The 22023-nt window shown below is 41.0% G+C and overlaps 1 protein-coding gene and 1 long non-coding RNA gene across 7 annotated transcripts in view; one reads left to right on the forward strand and one right to left on the reverse strand.

The window, feature by feature from the left end:
- The window catches only part of LOC137477849 (uncharacterized), a 173416-nt gene that overhangs the window by 49298 nt on the left and 102095 nt on the right, over nucleotides 1-22023 (reverse strand). The window lies entirely within an intron of this gene.
- Nucleotides 4775-21469, forward strand: TMEM26 (transmembrane protein 26). The gene is made up of 6 exons (XM_068197103.1): nucleotides 4775-5100; nucleotides 8160-8238; nucleotides 13586-13699; nucleotides 14228-14448; nucleotides 15431-15507; nucleotides 17752-21469. Exons 1-6 carry the CDS (start codon nucleotides 4781-4783, stop codon nucleotides 18165-18167), a joined length of 1227 nt encoding a protein of 408 aa, XP_068053204.1. The 5' UTR covers nucleotides 4775-4780; the 3' UTR covers nucleotides 18168-21469.

Raw genomic sequence — 22023 nt, forward strand, 5'->3', positions numbered from 1 at the left:
TGTGGTGATCTCTTTATAAGGCTGTCATAATTATTCACAGTTTGCAGTCAAGCATTGAGAAAGCAGAACAATTTCCTCTTCTTTATGAACCCGATGCAAGTAAAACTAAACAGATTTAATGTAAGCAAGAAACTTCCTTAGAGACTCAAGACAATGACTGGATAATAAAGAAAGAAGCCTTAGAGCCCTAGGAGGTAAAAGACTTGAAGAAACCTCCAGAGATCATCTAGTCAGCCCTCTACCCCCAAGTGATAACTAAACTGCTGTCATCCCTGACAGATGTTTCCCTCATCTCTGCTTAAAAGCCTGAGACATGGACATCTCTCTGCACAATCTATTTCAGTGCTTCACTGTCCTTCCTAGCAAGATATGTCTCCAGATATCTAATTGCATTTTTTTCCCTTTAAGCCTTTTACTTCCTTCCCTCTGCTTTGGGACTGGTGAACAGGCTATTCCTGAAAACGTGGCCACTTCCATCTCAGTTTTCTTTTCTCTACACTGAATGATGGTGTCTTATTCTTTCCTCAGCAGTCTTGTCCATCTCTGGACATTCTATCCTGTCAGCTCTCCCTTGGAAAAGCATCACTAGAATTTAGGGTAGTTCAGTTGAGGTTTTTCCCAGCACCAAGGAAAGCAAAGAAATAACTGAAATTTGGCACATTACAGGTCTCTTTATACATCCCAGTGTGCCTCCTTCACAGCAGAACACACTGCTGACTCACATTGAATTTATGACCCCTTCTCATCCCTGGTCTCTTGCAGCTTAATACCCTATAATTATTTCTTTATGAATATTGTAAATCAAAATTTCAAAGTCTCTTGAACTGAAGGCAATTAGCCATTACCCCAAATTTCACTGCCTAAAACATCCCATTTTGTGAGCAAGAGAAGTAAATTCTGAGAATCTTTGTTCAGAGCTCCCACAACGAGTAAAAAAACCCACCCTAAAACAGAACAAAAGACCGCTGCATATTATCACAAAATCTCACAAAACTTTTGTTCTGGAATTCCTCTTCACAAGGATTTCCTGAGCCCTGCACTCCAGTTCAAACTGGAGTCCCTCCAGGTACTTGAACAGGGGTCTTGTGATTCTATAAGCACTGCAACCTGACAAGGATGTCACTTTAGCCACCTGAAACCGAACCATTTGTTTAAGTAATTTCCTACTGTAGAAACACTCCTGCCCTTCTCCACTGGTTCTTCCCTCACTGAGCCGAGGTAGGGCAGCACTTCAGCTAAGGCCCTCCTAAATGCAAGATGGACACTGGCAGGTTTCAGCTCTGTATCTACTTGCCAATGTGACCCTCCATCACTGCTGACTCATGTTCAGCTAGTGAACCACCTCCAACCCTAGTTTGTTTTTGGGAACTGGTGCAATTTCACATTTCTGACAGTTACGGAGTCTGCTTAGTGACTCGACCTAAAGGTAGGAATTTTTTCAACACAAGCACAGAGATCCTGTGGTACAGTTTTTAAAGTGCCAGATTCCCTATTCCTGCAAAAAGGTCATTGGTCCTGGGGGCACAGTAAGATTTAATATTTCCCAAATGCATCAAACATGCTGCAATTGGCTGTTATGTGGCAGAGCTGTGCAGTAGATCTTGCCAAGGTGTCTTGGATGAAAATCCCACACAGTGTGATGCATGTTCACACCACTGTGTCCAGGCTTTGCCAGAGCACAGCACTCCTGCAAACATCAACTCTCAAGGGTTCCCAGACACAGACCAGAGTTTTGAGAGAGAGAAAGAAAAAAAATTGTGGGGAAGAGGATATATCATTAGTAGAGCACTTTATACAAAAATACATGAGTCTTGCTTTCGGCTTGGATCCAACCAACACTACAACCCACTCCAGATCAATTTCTTCAGACATCAGAAAGTCTCTACTAACGCAGTCATTTCAGGTCAGGGCAAAGGTCCATCTAATTCCACTGTCTGCATCCAGCATTAGACCTAACTCCATCCTCAGGAAAAGAGTACAAAAACAAGGTAAACAAAGTTTCTCCCTAGACAATTCTCTAGCCCATGATCAACTAGCCTGACAAGTCTAAGAAGCAGATCAGTAGAAACTATGAAAGAATTTAACTGATGGAACACTAGCACATACAGAGTCATAGAGAAAAAAAATCCGAAAAAAATTCCAAAAACAAACCCTTCTATAATGTTCTGCGCAGGAGTCAGCACTTTCCCATACTACAGTGTACATCTGTACTCATGCTGGGACTCCACTCCCCCCAGCAATACCACACCTGAGGGCTTCTGTACCACCTGGCTGTCCACTGACCAAACAATTTCCTGGAAGACTTCCTAGTCACGACATGTTTGAACAGATAGCAGACATTTTAGTTACTATGTTTTATTGCTAATTGTCCCTCACACTCCTTCAGCCAGTCTTATCATGTTTGTCCATGCTAGAGTTTATAATTTTTTCAGTTTTCTTCAGCTGGACAGCATTTCAGCTTTTTGAAGAATGCCTTCTTGCTCCTGCAGTCTCACTTACCCTGAAAATGCTGGCTTCTTCTCACTCTTTCTCAAGTTTCCCTTGATGCACAGTTATTATCTCTGCACTTCCCATGTGATTTACAGAAGCAATATCCACACTCCCTGCAAAGAGTTAGGTGTTCCATCTGTCTTATTTTCAACATGCCTGCTGATCTGTGTCTAGTTTTCCTTTTTGAAGCTGAGCAGAGCAATGGTAGAGAACTCTGGCTTGTCTTACTCCTGCAAGGATGCCAAATCTAAGCACATTAAGATCCCCCTTTCAGGGTACCTCTTCAGCTGTTACTCCCTACATCATACTCCATAAACCACTCAGGATTCAAGTCAAGCACCGCCCTCATGGGTTACTGAACCAGCTGCTCCACAAAACAGCCACTGAAACATCTAAAAATGCACTCTAGATGCAATATTTGCCTCTTCTAGGCCAAAGAAGTTAAGCTGTCCATGAGTACTTCCCCCTCTACTCAGGCTGTTGCGCTGCCATCATGGTCCAGCACTGAGTAGGCAGAGTCAATATTTTATCTTCTTCCTACTTAAGTTTGGGACTTTCACTGATGTGAAGTTTGGATTGTTCATTGATGAAACTACCTTGTTAAGCAGTTCAGCTCCCACATGTCTTGATTATGCAGAATTGCTTAGCTCTCAGCAAAGCTCTCCACATCCTTCCTGAGCATGGTATCGTAAGAATGTGCTCTGATTATCCTTCCAAGTTTTGTGACATCCATCTGCCCTGTAAGGATCTCCATGAACAATAGGACATACCAGTTCCCCAAGTCATTTCTTTGACATTAAGCACTCCCACAGAGGAATATCTTGTTTAAACAATCTCTTCAATCTGTCTGTTCCCAGTTTCCTCTTCAACTATATTTGACCTTAACACCAGCGGAAGGGCTGTGAACCAGCAGCACCCAAGCATGATATGGCAGGGTGGCTATTGCCAGGGATTATCTGTAGTAGGTCTTTGCCTTGAATTCATTTTCCTCTGAGCGTGAGGAGCTTGATTTTGTTCCTTCAAAAAGGCATCCTACACAGTCCATTTATTTACTCAGGCATTTCCCAAGCGAGTCATCTGTACTGTGGAATGAACTTTTGTTTTCCTTTTTTTTCTGGCAGGGTTAAAGTAAAGTAGTCTTCCCTATCCACTGCCCCCAAGGATATCAACTGGCCAGCACCAGCACTTCATAAAAGAAGAGGCTTGGCTTTGCAGTAAGGAAAATTTGCATCTTAGCAATTGAGGAAAAATACCTTCTTAGAAAGGTCACAGCTCTCAGAAGAATATAATCTTGTGTTTAAATAGAACAGGATTGTTTAAAATTAAATCTAGGAAGTCAGGACCTCTGAAACACCACAGTACTTTACATGGACTTGATTCTCCACTTAAATTGAGATGGCCAACTGCAAAATGCAAGTGCTTTGGTAGTTAATTAACACAAAACTGGAACAATATAGTGCCAACTTTGATCAAGAAGAAATTTCTCTTTGGTTACCCAAGTGTAAATTCTAATACAATTTATAATCTCTATGAGAAATATTAAGGAAACTTTAAAACAAATTCTGTACTTCATACACTTTCCCACAGGATACAAAAAGTCCACCTAGAGGTAACTGACCTCACAGTCAAACTTTAGTGCATTTTTTGTATATGCCTCTGTTGACCAATTCAGTAAAATTAGTGTTAGCCCAGATTTCATCCCTGTTTCTGGAGTTCTGCACCTGGCCTGCTTCTTAGTCCTGATGCAGGATGTAGATCATATAATAGAGTGGTTTGTCTAGATTTCAGATTCTGACTTCTGCTGCACAAGGGATTCCAGTATTGAACTAAGCATACAAGTTCTGCTTTCTATATTGCAATATTAAACAATTTAAAAATCTCCTAAACATGAATTCTCTTTCAGGGAGAGCAGAAAGAGGGGCTTGGTTTGCACTCTCGGAGATGGAGAGTGGAGCTTTCAGCAAAAATGATTCAAATTAATAACGTGCCTTTCATTGTGTCTTTGCTGGAAATGCATGAGGCGAGAGCAGCAAGTGGGGCTGCAGAGCGATGGTAACTGGGCGAGAGGGAAAATCTCGCCGTGCTCGGTCCTTGAGCCGATATAGAGGAGACAGAAACAACGCTCCCCACCCCTGCCTTGGGCCAGCCAGGGCTGTTCCGAGCCTGCAAACCACTGCAGCATGGAAGCGTGTCTTTTTTTTTTTTTTTTTTCCCCTTCAAAAAGTTTTCAGGAAGTCTGGGGGAGGGGCGATGCTGTTTCTTTTTTGTTATAATGGGCCCCTTTGTGGAGATGGAGGAGGAGATCAGATCTGTGTGCCGGCGAGGCGCAGGCTTCCCGGTGACTGCCAAGGTAACTCGCCAGGGCTCCCAAAAGCGGCGGGGCCCCGCGGTGCGGGGCGAAGGGAGGGGGTGCTGCGGCATGGAGCTGATGGTGCTGCTCAATGCCCTGGTCACTCGCCTGCTCTTCGTGTTGCACTCCCTCATCGGGGTTTGGAGAGTGACTGCCGTGAAGAAGGAACCCAAGTACTGGCTGCTGGCACTGCTCAATCTTCTCCTGTGCCTGGAGACAGGGCTCACCCTCAAGTTTAAGCAAGGCAGAGGCTACAAATGGTGAGCATATTCCGCCGGAGCCCCTCTTGCTTCTTTGCATGTACCTTGCTGCAGATACGAAGTGCCCCCCGAGGGCAGGGGCTGCCCCGGCGCGGCCAGGCGCTCAGGGATCGCGTTTGCTCGCCGGCTGCTCCCGGGAGGCAGGGATGGAAAGCTGGTAGAGTTTGGCTAGTCCACTGCCGAACAGAGGGCGTTCAGACGGGGCGAGTGTACAGCAGACCACGCGGGAGCCACTCTGTGCGGCGGCGTGTGTGGATGCTGTGGGGCTGCAGCGGGCTGGGGGCACCTCCTGAGCCGCAGCGGGCTGGGGCTGCGCGCTGCAGGGGCACAGGGCTGCGGAGGGACCCTGCAAATGCCCTGCATCTCACACCCATCCTGCCGTGCCCTGGATTGCACCTCCTTCCCTAGGACTGTATGCCCCTTCTCTCCTCCATGCAACAGTGCTAGCACCACGCTACTGCATGAACCTAAACTTGGTGAAAAAATAAAAGATGAGTAGCAGCCACTCTTTTGATACAGCAAGAGTGGCTTAACTATTTGGATTTGAGAGGCTATTCCAGAGAGGAACTTCCATGCGTGAAAGGCTGCCTGAGAAATGAACAAAAAAGTTAGTCATAGCAGAGCTTGCCCAAGCACATGGGGTTTTACATGCATCTAAAGAATTACTGCTGTCATCTACAGCTCATCAGCGGTCAGGAAACCAAAACAAAATGCTCTGTGAAAAGGAGGCGGTCATGTAACTAATTGTCAAGATTTCACTAGGACCTTTTATTGTTAAAAACTCAAGCTGCAGGCAGGCCTTGAGACAAATCCAGGACTAAAGAACCCTGGAGTATTTCCATGTTCTTAAATTCCTGCCCATTGCAACCTGTGAAAGTCATTATAACAGAAGGAGTGTTGTGTGACAATTCACACAAGAGTTCCACGCTCTAAATTTGAATGCAATAAAAGCAGTGATAAAGTCTGGGACACTGGAAAGTTGAACAACGGCAGAGTCCCAAATGCAGTTATGAGACAGGCAGACTGAACAGACCCAATTCTTTTGGGAGAGGAGGCAGCAGCAGAATCTTCATGAAGGAACACTTGCAATGGAGCTTTTGAAAAATCCAAAGAAAAATGGAAACCAAAAGCAGATCCATGTTAGATGCATACATAGAAAACTGGGCTAAATTTATCTACAAGAAAATTTTGAAAATTGACATGGTCCAGCACTTTAAACATCAAAATAAAAGTACATATATAGGTGAGAACTGTAGACAAATGGCCAGCATCTATTTGCATCAGGATAATTTTCTGCTCCAGTGGAAAACAGTCACAGAACAGACATCATCAGCATTTGTAGAAACAACTCCACAGACAATCACCAATCCAAGCAAGGGGCAGACTATGCATCAGGACTCCTTCCTCCAACACCCTCATATTCTCTGTTCATTATTGACAGAGGACTGTTACTTATTACACCAGCATAAAACATTTAATAGCACATGTGGAAAAAAAGTCTTCTAGTGAGCCTGGCCATGTAATACTTCCTCTAGATTGCTCCTTCTGAAAGAAAGGCAGGGTTAAAGCCCCTGAAGTCTCTTGGCCTGATGTGGTATCATTAGCTCAGTATTGCTAACATGCCAGCTGGATGGATTTTTTGTGTGCTGAAGTCCTACAGGAAATACTGTAAAATGTTAGTTCTTCCATTCAAATGAGAGGTGTGTTATCTCCCAAAATAACCAGGCTAAAAACCCACACAATCACTAGCCTTTTTTTTTTTTTTTTAGGGAAAAAAAAGCTAACAACAACAAAACCCACTGCCAAAACAAATAACACCCCCTCAACCGTGAAAAACAAAATAATTAAAACCCAAACTATCTTAAAGGGGATAGTTTGAAACATTTCAGAGCAGTTCAGCAACCCAGTAATTTCCCTAAGCAGCAGGGTATTTTGTTTTCCTCAATACTTAATCTTCACTGGAAAAGTCATGATTACCAAAATAAAGGTACATTCAACATAGGGACAAACAGTAAATGCAATGACATTTGGCCAAAATGTTGCTTCAGTTGCATACTTATAAGCAGTTTAAATTCATTGCAGAATGTGCCAGTGGCAGGATAGAAGGAACCAAGCAAATGTCCTGAGTTGGACCCCACTGCCCAGTTCATACTGTAGCATGCAGAGCTAGATGGAAAATTTGTGGCATTGCACCTCATTCCTACTCCAGAAGTACAGAATTGCCAAAAAACCCCACTTCAATCAAATGTCATATATTTAATAAGAAAATATCAGCAACACACTCTCACAAGAATCACTACTTGCAGAAGTCATGAAACCTCTCCATTACTTCTGAATAAACCCAGCTAAAGAAGCTGAAGATGATAAAGCTTCATCAGCATCAGTTAATTTGCTGGTTTTATTTGAATAAATGATTTTCATGGGTGTACTGGCATTTGGCCAGCACCAACCCATCACAGTTATATAAAAGAATGGCAGGGAGAGAAGAACTAGAAAATTCTACCACTGCTAGCACAAGTGGGGAAACAAGGCCAAGACCCATTTTCATAAACCCACTTTAAATGCACAGCCTGCAACTAAAAGATCTACTGAAGCAGTGCTTGTTTTAGGCAAACTGATGCTATTTCTACCTTTCCTGTGTCAATGCACAAGATTGTGAGCAACAACCTTTATCTCAGCATCACTCAGTGAAGTGACTCAATGTATTAATTCACTCTTCATGAAATCAGAAAGAGCATGTTAGGTAAAATCTATTTAAATACAGAAAATAGTGTGATAGAAATACAAGCAGCAAAGTGCCTTTGGTTAGTTCTTAAAAAATAAATTTTAAGTAAATTTCCATATATGACCTTAGATGGACATACAGATAAACCTATTACTTATAATATTCACACAGCATGAGCAATCAAGCAAGAATAACAATTCCAATTTGCAGTCACCCTATCTCTAAATACCCCATATGGTAGAGGCACAGGATGCCATATATCCAAACATTATCTGCATTGGAAAATATTTATGATGTATCATAATACCAAGATATCTTTTCTTTTCCTTCACAGGTTTTCACCAGCAATATTTTTATATCTGATTTGCATAGTACCATCACTATGGCTACTAGAAATTCATCATGGGACTCAGGTATTTATTATGAGACAAGATGGACTAGTTTGAAATTGATGCATTATTTGATGGTTTGGCTTCAGGCATGCAGACAGAAGTCCGCTAAGTCTTGTTCCACTTCTTTCTTTCATATTGGTAGGTGTCCCAGTCTAGCTACAGCTATATTATGACTATTGTGCACTTCCTAATTATCAGATAATGAGCCTCTTTCCTAGCTAAACATGAGACCACTTATTTGTATTTATCTGAGGAACTGAGGACCACAAGTTTAAAAAACACAGCCTTTCACCCCCAGCTTACCAGCATGAATCTTGCTCAGTAGGGTAAAAACTTCATTGCTTTAGAGGCCTTTGCAAAATAAAGTGAGCTTCACAGTGTTTTAAAGCAAATGCCACAACTTCAAGCAAGTCAAAACTGAGACAGGCATCAGTGAAAGGGGTCTTAAACTCAGGTTACCTCATGTTTGCTGCAACATAGGAGAACACACAGATTGTTGCCACAGCTGGAAATACATCTGACAAGGTTTATATCCTTCATTTCTTTGTGCTGCATAGTAATCTGGGGCCGATGGGGGGCTGGATTCCAATTCAGGACTAAAGCACATGGTAAAAATTTTAAGGGCAAGTGTTCTGGGGTCAGTTAGGGCCAGAACAGAGCCACTTCACCCAACAGGTCTCACTGAGTCAACCTCATGCAGGCTAGTTTTCAAATCCCTATAGCACTTGTATGCAGTGAAAAGGAAAGTTTGTCTGTGCCAGTGTTTGCACATATGCAGTGCCCTACATCCATAGCAGTAAAGGTTCAGATTGGACCAAGAACAAAAAGTAGCAGAGGAAAATACATAAATTAGACTAAAAAGACCTAGTGCCTCATTTTCTCTTTTGAAACATTGTTAGAGTTCACAGAAGCATAATCAAATATTCAAAATTGTGTTTACACTAAAAATGCCTCAGGCTTTTTCTAAATACAGCAGCAGGAATTTATTGTCTTCTTGTTTTCCCAAATCTCCTTAAACAATCACAGACAGGTAATGTGGATATTGAGAACATTTGTCATAGTTAAATCTGGTCCAAGAAACAGGCTAATTCTGTAGTCAAAGGCAGCAGTTTATTTCCCAAAATGATGTTAGAACATAGCATACTTTGTTCTTATTGATATACTGCTATGGTGAATTAAAGAGGGAGTATATCAAGTTAACAGCTTAGTTTATACCTGGAGAGATAGGATAGAGAGTTCTGGAAACACACAATCTAACAGATTCAAAAACAATATCTCCAGAAGGGGAGCAGCTTTCTTAACACTCTCTAACAGCATCCAGACTAGCACTACTCTCGATACTGATGTATTCCTGGGATTTCATTATTTAAATGCAAGCAGAATGGGTGATTATGCAGTCACTAGATCCACACTTTTAATATATACACTATGAAAACAGTATGTGGTCTTTAAGGCAGTAGAACTTTGATCTCATGTTGAATCTTTACCAGGAAGCATCAGCTGCTCATGTCAGTGCTGTTATTTAAAGCAGGTGCTAATAGGCAGTCTCTCTTCCTGAAGACAGAGGCAATTCTGCCTCTGTGTACTGCAGAACTGGACATATAATGCCATTCATACATCAAGGGTGAAATACTGACTGCATAGGAACTTCTACTTTGTGGTCACGTATTTGGGGATGAAATATATGTTCGTGAGAGATGATAAAGTCAATTGAACTGTACAGAGAAAAGATTGCTGTGTGCTGTCAAGAAAATTGAAACCATTTAATCCATTAAAAAACCCAAACATTCTTCCATAATAACGTTCAGGATCTCAGGGCTCTGTTACCTTTGCAAATGCCTGGTGTGCCACTGCAAGCAGTAACTGACCACCTTTTGCAGGGCTTACCCAACTGGGTCGTAGTCTACACAGGCTTCCAGTCAGGAATAAGAGAGATACTTGGTAAACCTTGTACTTATTTTTAACCACCTTAACTTGAACATTTTGGGGATACAGTGAATATTACTGTCCATTCCCTCACCTCATTCTGAGGTGGGATTATCTTGTCAGCTAAAATTATACCATAATGAACTCCTCAAATATCTTACATCTTTCACCATTGCTTCCTTGCCATACCCTTTATATTCCTCAACTTGGAAAACAATTTAGATAATCTTTTCTTCATGTTTTACATTTCAGCTTTCCTGTATGAGCAAAATGAAGCAGTCAGGAGTGCTTTGAATTTCTGACATCACATGTGTTTCCACAGTGACAGTCACACTGTTTGCAGCATAGCACAGACAGCAAGCCAGGTACCTGTTGCTTGGCACAGGGCCTGCTCCAGGGAAGGGCTAGACTCTTCCAAAATGTCCTCAGACTGACAGCCTCCATGCACATTAATAGGTTGAGGGTACTCCACCCTAAAATTCAAGTGTCAATTTTACACCCCAATGCTGGCCCCATTATGAAAAGCTTTAGCTAACCTCAGTTTTATTTGAAAATAATAGATTATAAATAAGGTGCAAGCAGAAATTGCCTGAATTAGTTTGGTGTTTCGGGTGTCCCCCATGCACTGGCAGTGAGTTTCTCTGCAGGCCATGCACTGGGACATCATGTCATGCAACAGCATTTCCATTTTGATTAGATGGCTTATGAATCAGAGGTATGTAAGCTTCATCTCAGAAGAAACAAAAGAAAGTAAGCCAAGTCAGAATTTATACAAAATGTGTACAGCTTCTTCCTGTTTTATCTTTGCACAGAAAAAAAACCCCCTGAAAACAAAACCATTTTTATTTAGCTTGGTACAAAGTCAACACTTAGGACTAACTGGAGTCTAGTAGTAAAAAGGCAAACTATGTTTATCAAATGCCTGTGAAACAGTAAAACAATATTCACTTGCTTCTTGTCATATTCCCATTTAGTCACTGCACATCCATAAATTGATACGTAAATAAGCCTGGCACCAACAGTCCTATTTACATGCATATAAATGATGTAAATAAAGGCTCTTCTCCAAATTTCAAGTGAATCACTTCACAATCACCACTCATTAAATATTCAGAGCAGAACAAACCCAAAAAGATATGAACATACTTAAATGAAAAATACAGACACCTACTTTAAAAAAAAAAAAAAAAACCAAAAAAAAAACAGGACCCTATTTAAATGACTGACTTTGCAGATGCAGGTTTCCATTTCCTGCCTGGAAGCAATTGAGAAGAGCTATGGACTTGCCCTGAGCTTTCCATTCAGTCCAAGATCATTGAGCCTTGCTCTGAAATAGCAACCCACCTCTCAGCTGAAAGTACTTACAAAAATTACATAGAAGGAAAGACACCTACCAAAGACACCAATAATGTGAATTAATTTTCTTAGAGGCATTTCCTGCACCTTTGTGCCATTAGAACAAGAGAAAAAGAGCTCCCCTGCAAGGCATGGCATAGTTTCTTCTGCCTCCTTCTAGCAGTCAAGCTGCTGAGTCCTGCAGCTCCTCAGCCTTGGATGAGAAGTTTTGTACAGGTTCATGGCTGCTTTCCTATTACCATGCCAGCCCAGGCAAGGGGCCAGAGGGGTGAGCTTAAATGCAGACTTAATGACAAACCAAAGGCTGTCAGAGTCAGTCTTCCTCCTCCTTACAGGTTAGTCATCCCTTTGCCCTACCCAGGCTACTTGTTGATCTTCACTTCTTAGTATTCTGGGGTGGTTAGGACAGCTATGCAATATTTTTAGGTTGTGGTCTCCTCAGCTGTGTCACACAGCCAGTGGCAGTAATTCAGCCTGACTTTGACCTTGGGATGGGTCTCTATAGACATTAGGGTTTTTCTGTAGGCAGCAGCTAGAGATGCCTCTCCAGAGCACCAATTAAATTTCATTTCCAAAATATTCTCCGAACGAGCTGTTCCCTCTCTCTCCTTTAGTTAAAGGGCAAACTCAGGGAGATTAGCCCTACAAGGCTGTGGCCAGGCAGAGAGTACCAGCCCCTCCATCTCACTATTTCCATGCCCAGAATTTTAGACTAAATGGAAATATCATCTTCCCCACATCTGTGTGTCAATCTTTCAAGACACTCACACCCACTGTTCAAATAAAACAACCATTCAGCTTAAGACTCTTTACCGCCAACTCTAAAAGCAACAAGCACTGACATTTTTTCCAGATTTTTCAAGTCACAGGACATTTATCTACCATAAGGTCAGACAAGAGGCAGCATTTACTCAGATACTGAACAACATTATCAGAGACCAAGCAAAGTATCAAAGTAGAATCTGAAATTTTCCTGAAAAATGTTGCTCTTATATTGGCAGGCTTTATGCTCAACACAACTACTCAGTATGCTCTCAAACACATTCCAATTGTTGCAGAAAATCAATCCCCATGCAATAAAATGGTGGGGGGCCCAATGGAGAAATGCAAGTCATCTGCAATTCTCTGGCAAAAATAGGACAGGATAAAAGTCTTTAGTAACAGCATGGTTTGATTTTCTAATTATTCTCTTTTTATTACAATGGAGAGATGTTACAGATTGTTACGAAGACAGATTTTAGAGCCATGCCCCCCCAGCTGCTCTTGGGCCAGCCTTGGGTGTGAAGGTAGAAAGGCAGGACAGTGCTGCAGACAGAACGTGGCCCCACCAGTGCTTTACTGTAATTGGAATAACAGTATGTTTTAGTGAGCACTCAGTTTCCCAGATCCCCATGTACTTGCAGAAAGTAAAAATACCCTTTATTCTATTTCAAAGGGGTAGGCAACTATACAGGTCTAGTTCTCTTAAATGCTCCTTTATTTCACCTCTCACCCTATGAATTTCCTTACAAAATAAGGCACAGCAGGGGCAGGAGAGGTGGAGGATACAACCCAAATATCCTACCTTAACTCATTTTCAACCTTGAGGGAAGTCATGCAGAAAAATGAAACAGTGACATTTTCAGAGAGCTTTTCCTGGATAGTAGAAAAGAAAAGCAGATATTTTGAGAACAAGTTTGAATATAGGGCCTGACCATGACCAGTTTTTACCATATTTGACTATTTCAACCAAAGAGAGACCATGTAGGGAATCCAGTAGCAAGTTCAGGAGAGCTGCAAGCAGATCACATTCACAGGGTGCAGACTTAAGAGCACAGATGTCACCCACTCCATTGGCCTTTGAATTTGCATCCTCTTCTGCAGTACAACCCTGTACTTTCTCAGGAACCTACCAACAGATCTCTCTTGTTGTCCTCATCAGAGGAATTCCTCCCTTCTGAAGAAGAGGGGAATTACATTAAGAATGAGGACCTTTGTAAACATCAGATACCCTCTGCAGTTCAGCAAAACAGGACACTCAGCCATAGAGCACATCTGCTCCCTGGGTAGGATGTTTACACGTGTGTCATGTTTTTGTTCACAACAGTACTGTGGCAATGAGCCTGGGGCTGTTCAGGTCAATGTCAGCAATCAAGACTTCAATCAATCCAGAGAGAGCAGTCATGGAAGTGAGGGAACAGATCACCACATCATTCAGACGGTAGGGCACCTTTTCCTGTTTCTGGTAGAGATCTTATGACAATTAGAGATAAGCACCTTGTGAGTAAAACAACTAAACAAAAAACCAAACAAAAAAAGGCAAACAACCCAGGACATGTACATTATATATATTTGTAGTTTAGAAAACCACATTGTGAAAATACAACATACTGCATACTAACTATTGTTGCTAAAACCAGTCTCTGTGTAAAGAAGAGGTGACCCTACCATTCTCTTGTGAATCTCAGTAATTGAATTTAGAAAGTGCCTGGGTAATGAGTTTGCAAAGGATAACGCCCAATTGAAAAATGAGAACAGGAGGAGTAGTACACAGAGAAAGATTTGATATTCGTTATCCCAAGTTTGTATTAAAGTGCCTTTTTAAACCAGGCTTGCCAGACGGAAATTATTTGTTCTCATACAATGTGAAAGAGAACAAAAGCAGGCTCAAAGACAAGCACAGTCTCTGATGATATCTCTAACATCAGTCTCCTGAAGTTACTGTATATTATTGTTGTCTTTTAAACAGGCTAAAGTCTTTGTCAATCAGCTCTCCACAATCTGTGAGACTGTATGGACACTGGCCCTCCACCAGACTTTTCTTCTGCTACTAGTAGTTGGGAGATGGCTTCTCCCCATTGGAGTTGAAATTACCCGGGATCAGTTGTCTCAGCTGCTTCTCATGTTTGTGGGAACAGCAGCAGATATACTTGAATTTGCTAGTGAGACCTTGGACATTGAGGATGTTCGGTAAGGATTTTTTGCTGACGATATTTGTGTAATGTGCAGTGTTGGTAAAACTGCATTTCCCATAGAAAGCAGAAGGCTACATTGAAGGGTTCTGTGTGCCTGCTCTTGCCTTTCCCCCTGGGCAAGTCCTGTGAGTTTTGCTGGGGATTACTCACGTGTTGCCAGCAGAGAAGCATGTCACATCATCACAGTGAAAGGGTTCAGAAAGCCAAATGAGCAGCCTGACTGCCAGGCAGCATCAGTTCTTAGGGCTACAGGAGCTGAAATACTGGATACACAGGAAACCTCCTTCAAGTTAATGAATTGTTTCAGATGGGCAAGGAAGTAACTAGAGCTGGCTTAAGTGATTCATTATCCAAGTTCCTTTTTGGTTATCTCGTGTACTTCATGGTAGAGTGACAAAGTGTTCAAAGATAAGAAGAAAGGGAATGGCACAGTCTGGTGTAAATTTTCAACACTGCGGTCTCTCCCAGAGAAAGTAAGCTCACCTTCCCCTCACACTGCTGAGAGATGAGCTGTGAACATCCATCATAAAGAAAGAGTCACAGAAGAGATTCATCCTCTCTAACAAATACTATTTTATTTTTTGTAAATATCATGGCAAGGCTTTTAGAGCAGGAAAAGAGTCCTTCCTGCTTGGCAGAGAAGCTTCAGGCTTGCAAGGAACATGCAATCACTACAAGGGTAAAGATATCCCCTCTGAGCCACAGAGTCTATTCTCATATGCTTATTATCATAACATTAGCTTCAGATATTTAGTGTAATTACACAGCTGGAACACGTAAGCCTTAACAGCAAAAATTCCATACAAAAAGGTGCTTCTGTTTTCCTTAGTGTTGCATTGTAAAAGCACATATAAATAAACCAATCACTGTGTCACTCAACTACCCTTCAAATGACATTCCAAACACTACAGGAAGCATTTTTGTGATCTCATAAGGAAACTGCATCTTCATTGTTATCACTTTTTCCCCTCCCATAGGAAGAATTACGCTCTCATAAATGCAATTCTTGCTGTATGGACCTGGAGTATGTTACAGTTTCCACTTGATCTTGCAGGTTAGTACTTCCACACAGACAAGAAAAGAGAAAAAATGCTCTTAAGTTTTTGCTGGTACATCTTGTGTCTGTGCACACACTACAAGCTTTACCAAGGTCTTCTGGTGGAGAGGAATTCATATGACAACAGCTTTTGAAGAAAGCTCATTGTGGTTTCTTTTGAGGAAACACTTGTTTCTGGCTAACCTCTGATCTCTCTGATAGAGCTGTCTACTTTCAGGAATAGGAAAAAATGATTACACTATTGTGTTGCTCCAGTTGCCTGTTACTGCCTTAAACTTCACTATGAGAGCTCTCACGTTAGAGCTGGTCTATTATATTATGCCTCAAATTTGGGTAGGTCCTAGACCCTACAGAGAGGCATGCAGTTGTGAACCACCAAACAGCACAGCCAAAAGCACAGGAGAAATTACCTATTCACTGGAGACCTAAAGGACCACATGATGTTGGGACTGTACACTGTTATATTAATCTAAAAGGGCCAGCTATTCAGCCAGCTCAGGGCTGTGTTTGTTCCTGGGCAGAAAGGGCTTCACTCTGTCCAAAAAGAACAATGAAAGCTCTCTGGAGCATCATCTGTTCCAACCATTTTGGCCTCCAATCACAAGTTTGCAACAACTATAGCAGTCCAAAACTGCATTATCCTCAGTTCCATCTATACAAAATAGATTTCTAGGCTGACACACTGACTAAAATAATAAATTAAAAATTCCTGAAATATTATTTTGTTCATTAGTATTTTCTTCATGGACAGTGCTAGGCTTTGTTTCCAACAGGGAAGTTAAGAAAATATTTCAGCATTTCAGCTCAGCAGCTCACCTCCTAAAAATCAGATGCAATCACATTTCAGCTTTATCATAGCTAAAATTCCTGCTACTGCTAAAATATATTCTATTAAAGATGCACAGCAGTCAGGTTTAAAAAAACCTCAACCAACCAAATATAAAACATCCTATATACATCACCACCACACAAATAAATTCAAATAGCACTTAAACAATCTGTTCATTTTTTTCCTCTAGCTGTTGCTTTCCTAGTTATTACATTTACCAGTTAAAATTTAAACTACGGAACACCTATTTCCCTGAAATTACTATGGGTACAGTTCATTTTAGGTAGCTCTATTCAGTTGCACAAATAGTACTTTTTGTTCAAGCATCAGAATGTTTATTCACACATCAAACATGACGTAGAAGAAATTTTTAGGCACTTATGATTACACTACAGCAGTGCAGTTAAGACTATTAAGCAGCAATGGCACAGAGGCATATTAAAACATTAGCTGCTGCTGAAGCTTTGCCTAATGGATTCAGTAAATTTCTACATTTTACAACTTATTTTCCATTTGAGTTTCATCTCTTTCTCCCCCCTCCCCAGCACTGACTCAAACAATAGAACTCTTTTGGCAAGCTGCAATATTTGGCAGTTGTTACTGCATCACATTCTGACTGCATCACAACTAGTGATGTTTTTTAAACCAATGAAATCTCCCTGCCCAAGAGACAGGTTAATTAAGCTTTGTGTATTTCTGTTAGACACAGGCAAATTTATCCCCACAAACCCTTCTGATGCTCCTTCTCTGGGCACTACACCATAGAGAGCATTTGAGCCCACCACCACCTTTACAGCCAAGGGAAACTCATGCATGCAAGTTCCAGCAGTAATGTGACATTGATACCCACAAGACTAAGAACAATTAACTGTGCCTCAAGTCTTACATAGCAGACAGAAACCACACGATGCTCAATATTCCCTGGCACTGAAAGGTTTTATTCTTACTGTGACACATGCAAAAGGCAATGGCTATCTAGTGAACATTTTAAAAGCAATGTCTTAGCTTGGAAGAAAGTGAAGTGCTACAGCACTAGATGTTCCTTTTCAGCACAGTTTTTTTTCTTAAGGATGCATACCAGTCTGGCATGTTGATTGACCAAATAACAGGTCTGGGGAAGTTGTGAAGAATCATTAGGTGATCTATTTCTGCTTTTTGTTGTAGAAGTGTATGAATACTGGTATGTTTGAGGTATACAGAAGAGGAAGTGGTTTTTAATCCTGTTTGTCAGGTCACACAAGTGTCTCAGTGTGTTTTGCTGAAAAACATCCCAGAAACTGGATATTCTACATGTTGCAAAATTTACACATGAATGCATTTATAATCCAGAGTACCCTGTATTGTGAGTGCCCTTTAGGCCAACCCTGGCTCCACTTCACAAAATGGTTTTAACATGACTGTTTTCCTTGCAGTACAGCATATTGGCTGCAAACCAAGTGCATCGGCCAGGCGGATCCCCAGCCTGCTGCTGTGCAGGTACAGTGCAGAACTCTGGAACATTGGTGTCAGCCTTTTCATACAGGATGGCCCCTTCTTCATTGTGCGTTCAATTCTGATGGGCCACTTCAGAATATTCAATCAGATGCTGGTATTTTTTACAGCTAAGAATATCTTAGTTGTGACTCTACAGTTGTATCGGCTGGCAGTGATAACCTTAGACTTCCGCACCACCGTTCTGCAGAAGAGCAGGAAAGGAGAAGTCTGTTGCTGCCCATGTGAGCCTTATGAAGCTCGTGCTCAGGCTACTGGTCACCAAGAGAAGGAAATGAAAGAGTTTGTTGCTTTTCCTCCAAAAGAGGAATCCCAAGCTCCATCAGAAGATCATTGATCAGTTACTGACTTAGAAGAGGTTGCATTTCCCACAGCTTCTTCAGAAGGGCTCTCTCTCGGTTTCTATGATCAAATACATCTTGAGTGCCTAAGTCATCTTTTCATCAAGAGAACATTTGTTTCTTCTAAATTGTAGGAGAACTTTCTCAAGCAAATTCTTAGAAATGGGACCTTTTTAAAATCCATTTATGTGATGGGTTTTGATTAGTTCCATATTATATTATTCACAGGGGTTTTGTAGCCATAGTTTGTAGTATCAAGAGAGGTTGGGAGCACTAAGAAGATTGGTTATTACTGTTGGTGGCACTGTGCTGACCTATGTACTTGCATGTATTCAAGTGGAAGGACAAGCTTGTTCTTTATAGAAAGCACAAAAGCATTGAGCACTACTAGAATGGTAGGGCTATAACTACAGTGTGATGAACAATAGATTTGCCATGTACAGGGGGAACTTCAGCAGCAACAACTGTGCAGGCATGCTAGTGCTGTTACTGTGACACGAGAACATTGTTCATTCCAGAAATTTTAGGAAACCTTCTTCAGATGTTACCTCATCTTTGGCTGGATTCAGTTAAGAGCTATGCAATACATGAAACTGCATACAAAAGACTCTTATGACCTGCCTAGTCTGAATAACCTAAACCTTAACAAAAAGAAAAAAGCAGTCCCCTGGATCAGTAGAAGTCAACTGCTTTTGCTACAGGCATTTTCTACAGAGTTGCTTGCCTTTCTATTTCTACCAGTTAGAACATACACAGAACACACATGTACAAAACCTCACCAAAGTATTTGTAAATACTTTTTTCCTATTGATTTTACAGTTCTGTTTTTACAATTGTGGCAGTTTTTTAAAATGTCTCCATTTTGTATGATTTTTACAAGTGGTCTGACCCAGACATAGAAAGTCTCTAGAAAGAAGATGGCACTGCTGCTCAAGGCAATCTAAGCCAAAGGATTCAGGTATGCACTTCATGTTTCATAAAGCACCACAAGGTCCCATGAAATAACCTGAGAGATTGTCTAGTCTGGTGAGCGTCAAGATCCATTTTTAAGAAATGGCTAATAATTAGTACTTTCCTACTTTCACATTTGGAGTGAACAACATGGGCCCCGATTTCTCCCAAGAGCACACCTGAGATCAGTGTAAGATCATTTGCTTGACTTCACTTAGAAAAGCTGAAAGTAAGATAAAGTGATTTTTGAAAGTCTGCCTAAAAATTATATTCTTACAGAAAATAGCAGGTGCTTTTACAGATTCCTGCATCCATTCTGAAAGAGAGCAGAAAAGAACATAGAGTGACCTAATTAAGGTAATTTCCCATATTAAAACACCAAATTAAACCTTATTTTCTAAAGCCTCAACTATCTGAAGACCAGGGTCTGGTTTCAGGAATGAATGGAAGTGTTTCTGCCATCACTGCAGCAGTCATATACTTGCTTATCCACAGCCTGATAAACAATGACACATTTATTCTTTGAAAGATGAACCTGTTTAAAAAGTCCAAACACCAAAGATGTGAACATGTATTTATACTTGTGAGTTCTTACTGTTCTATGCAGGATAAGACCCTTCCATTATGAAGGAAGAAAATGCACAGCCATAAGGAAGTATCACATGCTTCATAGCCTTGTCTACCATTTATATAGTAGTAATAATGTGCAACACTTCTTCTCTGCTTATTTTCAGCCTTTTTCCAGCAGCAGCTTTAAAAAGCCAATCACTACTTGCCATGGTGTTGTGAGGTAGACATATGAAAAATGGAATTGCAACTTCATTTCAGATTTTAATTCAAGTCTAGAGGTAAAAAAGTGACAGTTCTGATGATGATGTGTGCTGTCTAAAACCTTTCACACTGGAATGAATTTAGAACCACTTGGTAGAACCCACAAGACAGCTTTTCCTTGTGGATGCAAGCCTGACCTACTCGTATTCATTTTGAGTTTACCACTTGCTGATATAATAATTACCCTGTTAAAAGGATCACTGCTAATTAATTTGGAGTATACTGAGCTTGCTAGAACATCATTCTAAACTCATCAGCTCAAAAATTGCAAGTATGTACTTTTTAAAAACTTGCTATTTAAAGTCTTTGTTCAGCAGCAAACTGCCTACTAGACTCAGCCTGCAGCAAATGCAAGATCCCCTGGGGTCAGCAGTACAGAGACTAGTTACAGCAGGAATATTTCACAGCAAACTCTATTTCCTGGTCTTCAGGCTGTTCAATTTTAAACAGCAGTAAAGCTTCTAATCACATTTATGGTGCTAAGAACTCACTCCAGTGTTAGGTGGTTACGAGATCCCATCCTCATTTACTCACAGACAATATAGGCCAGATCCTCTCCACATTTACAATAAAGTAGATTTGGACTTCCTTTTCCTCCCCGCTATTGCAGTGATGGCAATCAGATTGCTTAAAACCAAAAGAAAATTCAGAGTAACAAAGCAGTATTATAAATTCCCACTTGGGTACAGAGGGGAATCACATACACCAGGTAGCAGCAGGAGTGACATGGAGCTCCCTCTACTTCACTGAGAAGCCTGGAAATGGCAAATAAAAAGTCTAGTAACTTGCATGTTTTGGGCAGAGCAGCAAACCTCAGTTGCAAGCCCTCCTGTTTCCTGTTGCAAATGTTTGGAGCAGGACTGCAGCTTTGTGTTTTGCAGCAGCTGTTGGAGGCAGCTGAAGCAGCAGCTGGCTGTGGGGAGCCCTGGTGCCATCCCACAGAACTCCAGAGCTCTGCACTAGGCAAGGGGTAGACTGGATTCACCTGAAGATCTGCCAGCATCTGTGGTGTACCCAAAGACATCATGCTTGGTCTGCAGGAAAAGCTGCAGTAAACCTTCAGATGGGGAAAAGTCAAGCCTCCAAAATGGAAGAACTTCAGAACATTTATCTTAACCATTATTTACTCAAGTCAGGAGAACACATTAATAAATATCTTCTGCAAATAGATATCTGACCATTTACTGTTATTTATTCTGGTTGTTCCTGCCTAGTCCTTCTAAATTATTCCATATTAAACCTCAGTAAAATGTTTTACCACTTGTCTTTTTCTGAGCTAAAATGTATTCCTCCTTTCTTTTGGACATTGGCTTAAATAAGATCGTAGCCCTAAGCAGGAAAAACAACAAACAACAGTGATGATTTTATTGCATTCCTGTTGGTATTTGTACTGTACTATGTTCTCTGTGACCATGTGGAAATGGAAGAAAATGTGCAATTACTTTTAAAAAATTCCAATAGCATTTTGCAAATAAAAGGCAGTTACCTCAGGCATAGCTGCCAATTTATTATGTGAGAGCTGACTGTTATATGTTCCTATTAATTATATCTTCCACATGCTGCTTTTCCTTTCCATGCTTTGTAAGTTAATTACTTAGGCCAGATTCTGACTGCTGCCATTGCTTTGAAAACCCACAAGCAGCTGCAGCTAATTTCACTCTGTTCTGGATAGGTTCGTTATTCAGAGCCTTTGCCTCCAAGTATGCAAGTCACACTGCAATCCCCAAGAGGCCATGTTTAATATCTGCACACAGGAGCCATTTTAAATACACACACTAATACATACATGCATTTGGATACCCTCACACACCTGGCAGTGCCCAATATACAGCTTTTATTTCTGTAACAATCTGTGGACTGCCAGTCTCTCCAGATGCCTCAAAAACACTTATAGAAAATACCTAAGTATTACGACTATCTTGAAACTTAAATACTAAGTATACCATACCCTGAACAAAACACTGATTAAAAAAAAAATTTATGTTCCCTGGAATATATTATTTCCATCCAGATTTCCTCAGCTGAATGAAATGTACCCAAGCATTAGTTTCCCCTCATAAATAAAGTTTT

This window comes from Anomalospiza imberbis, chromosome 8 (genome assembly GCF_031753505.1).
Source record: "Anomalospiza imberbis isolate Cuckoo-Finch-1a 21T00152 chromosome 8, ASM3175350v1, whole genome shotgun sequence".
NCBI classification, from domain to species: domain Eukaryota; kingdom Metazoa; phylum Chordata; class Aves; order Passeriformes; family Viduidae; genus Anomalospiza; species Anomalospiza imberbis.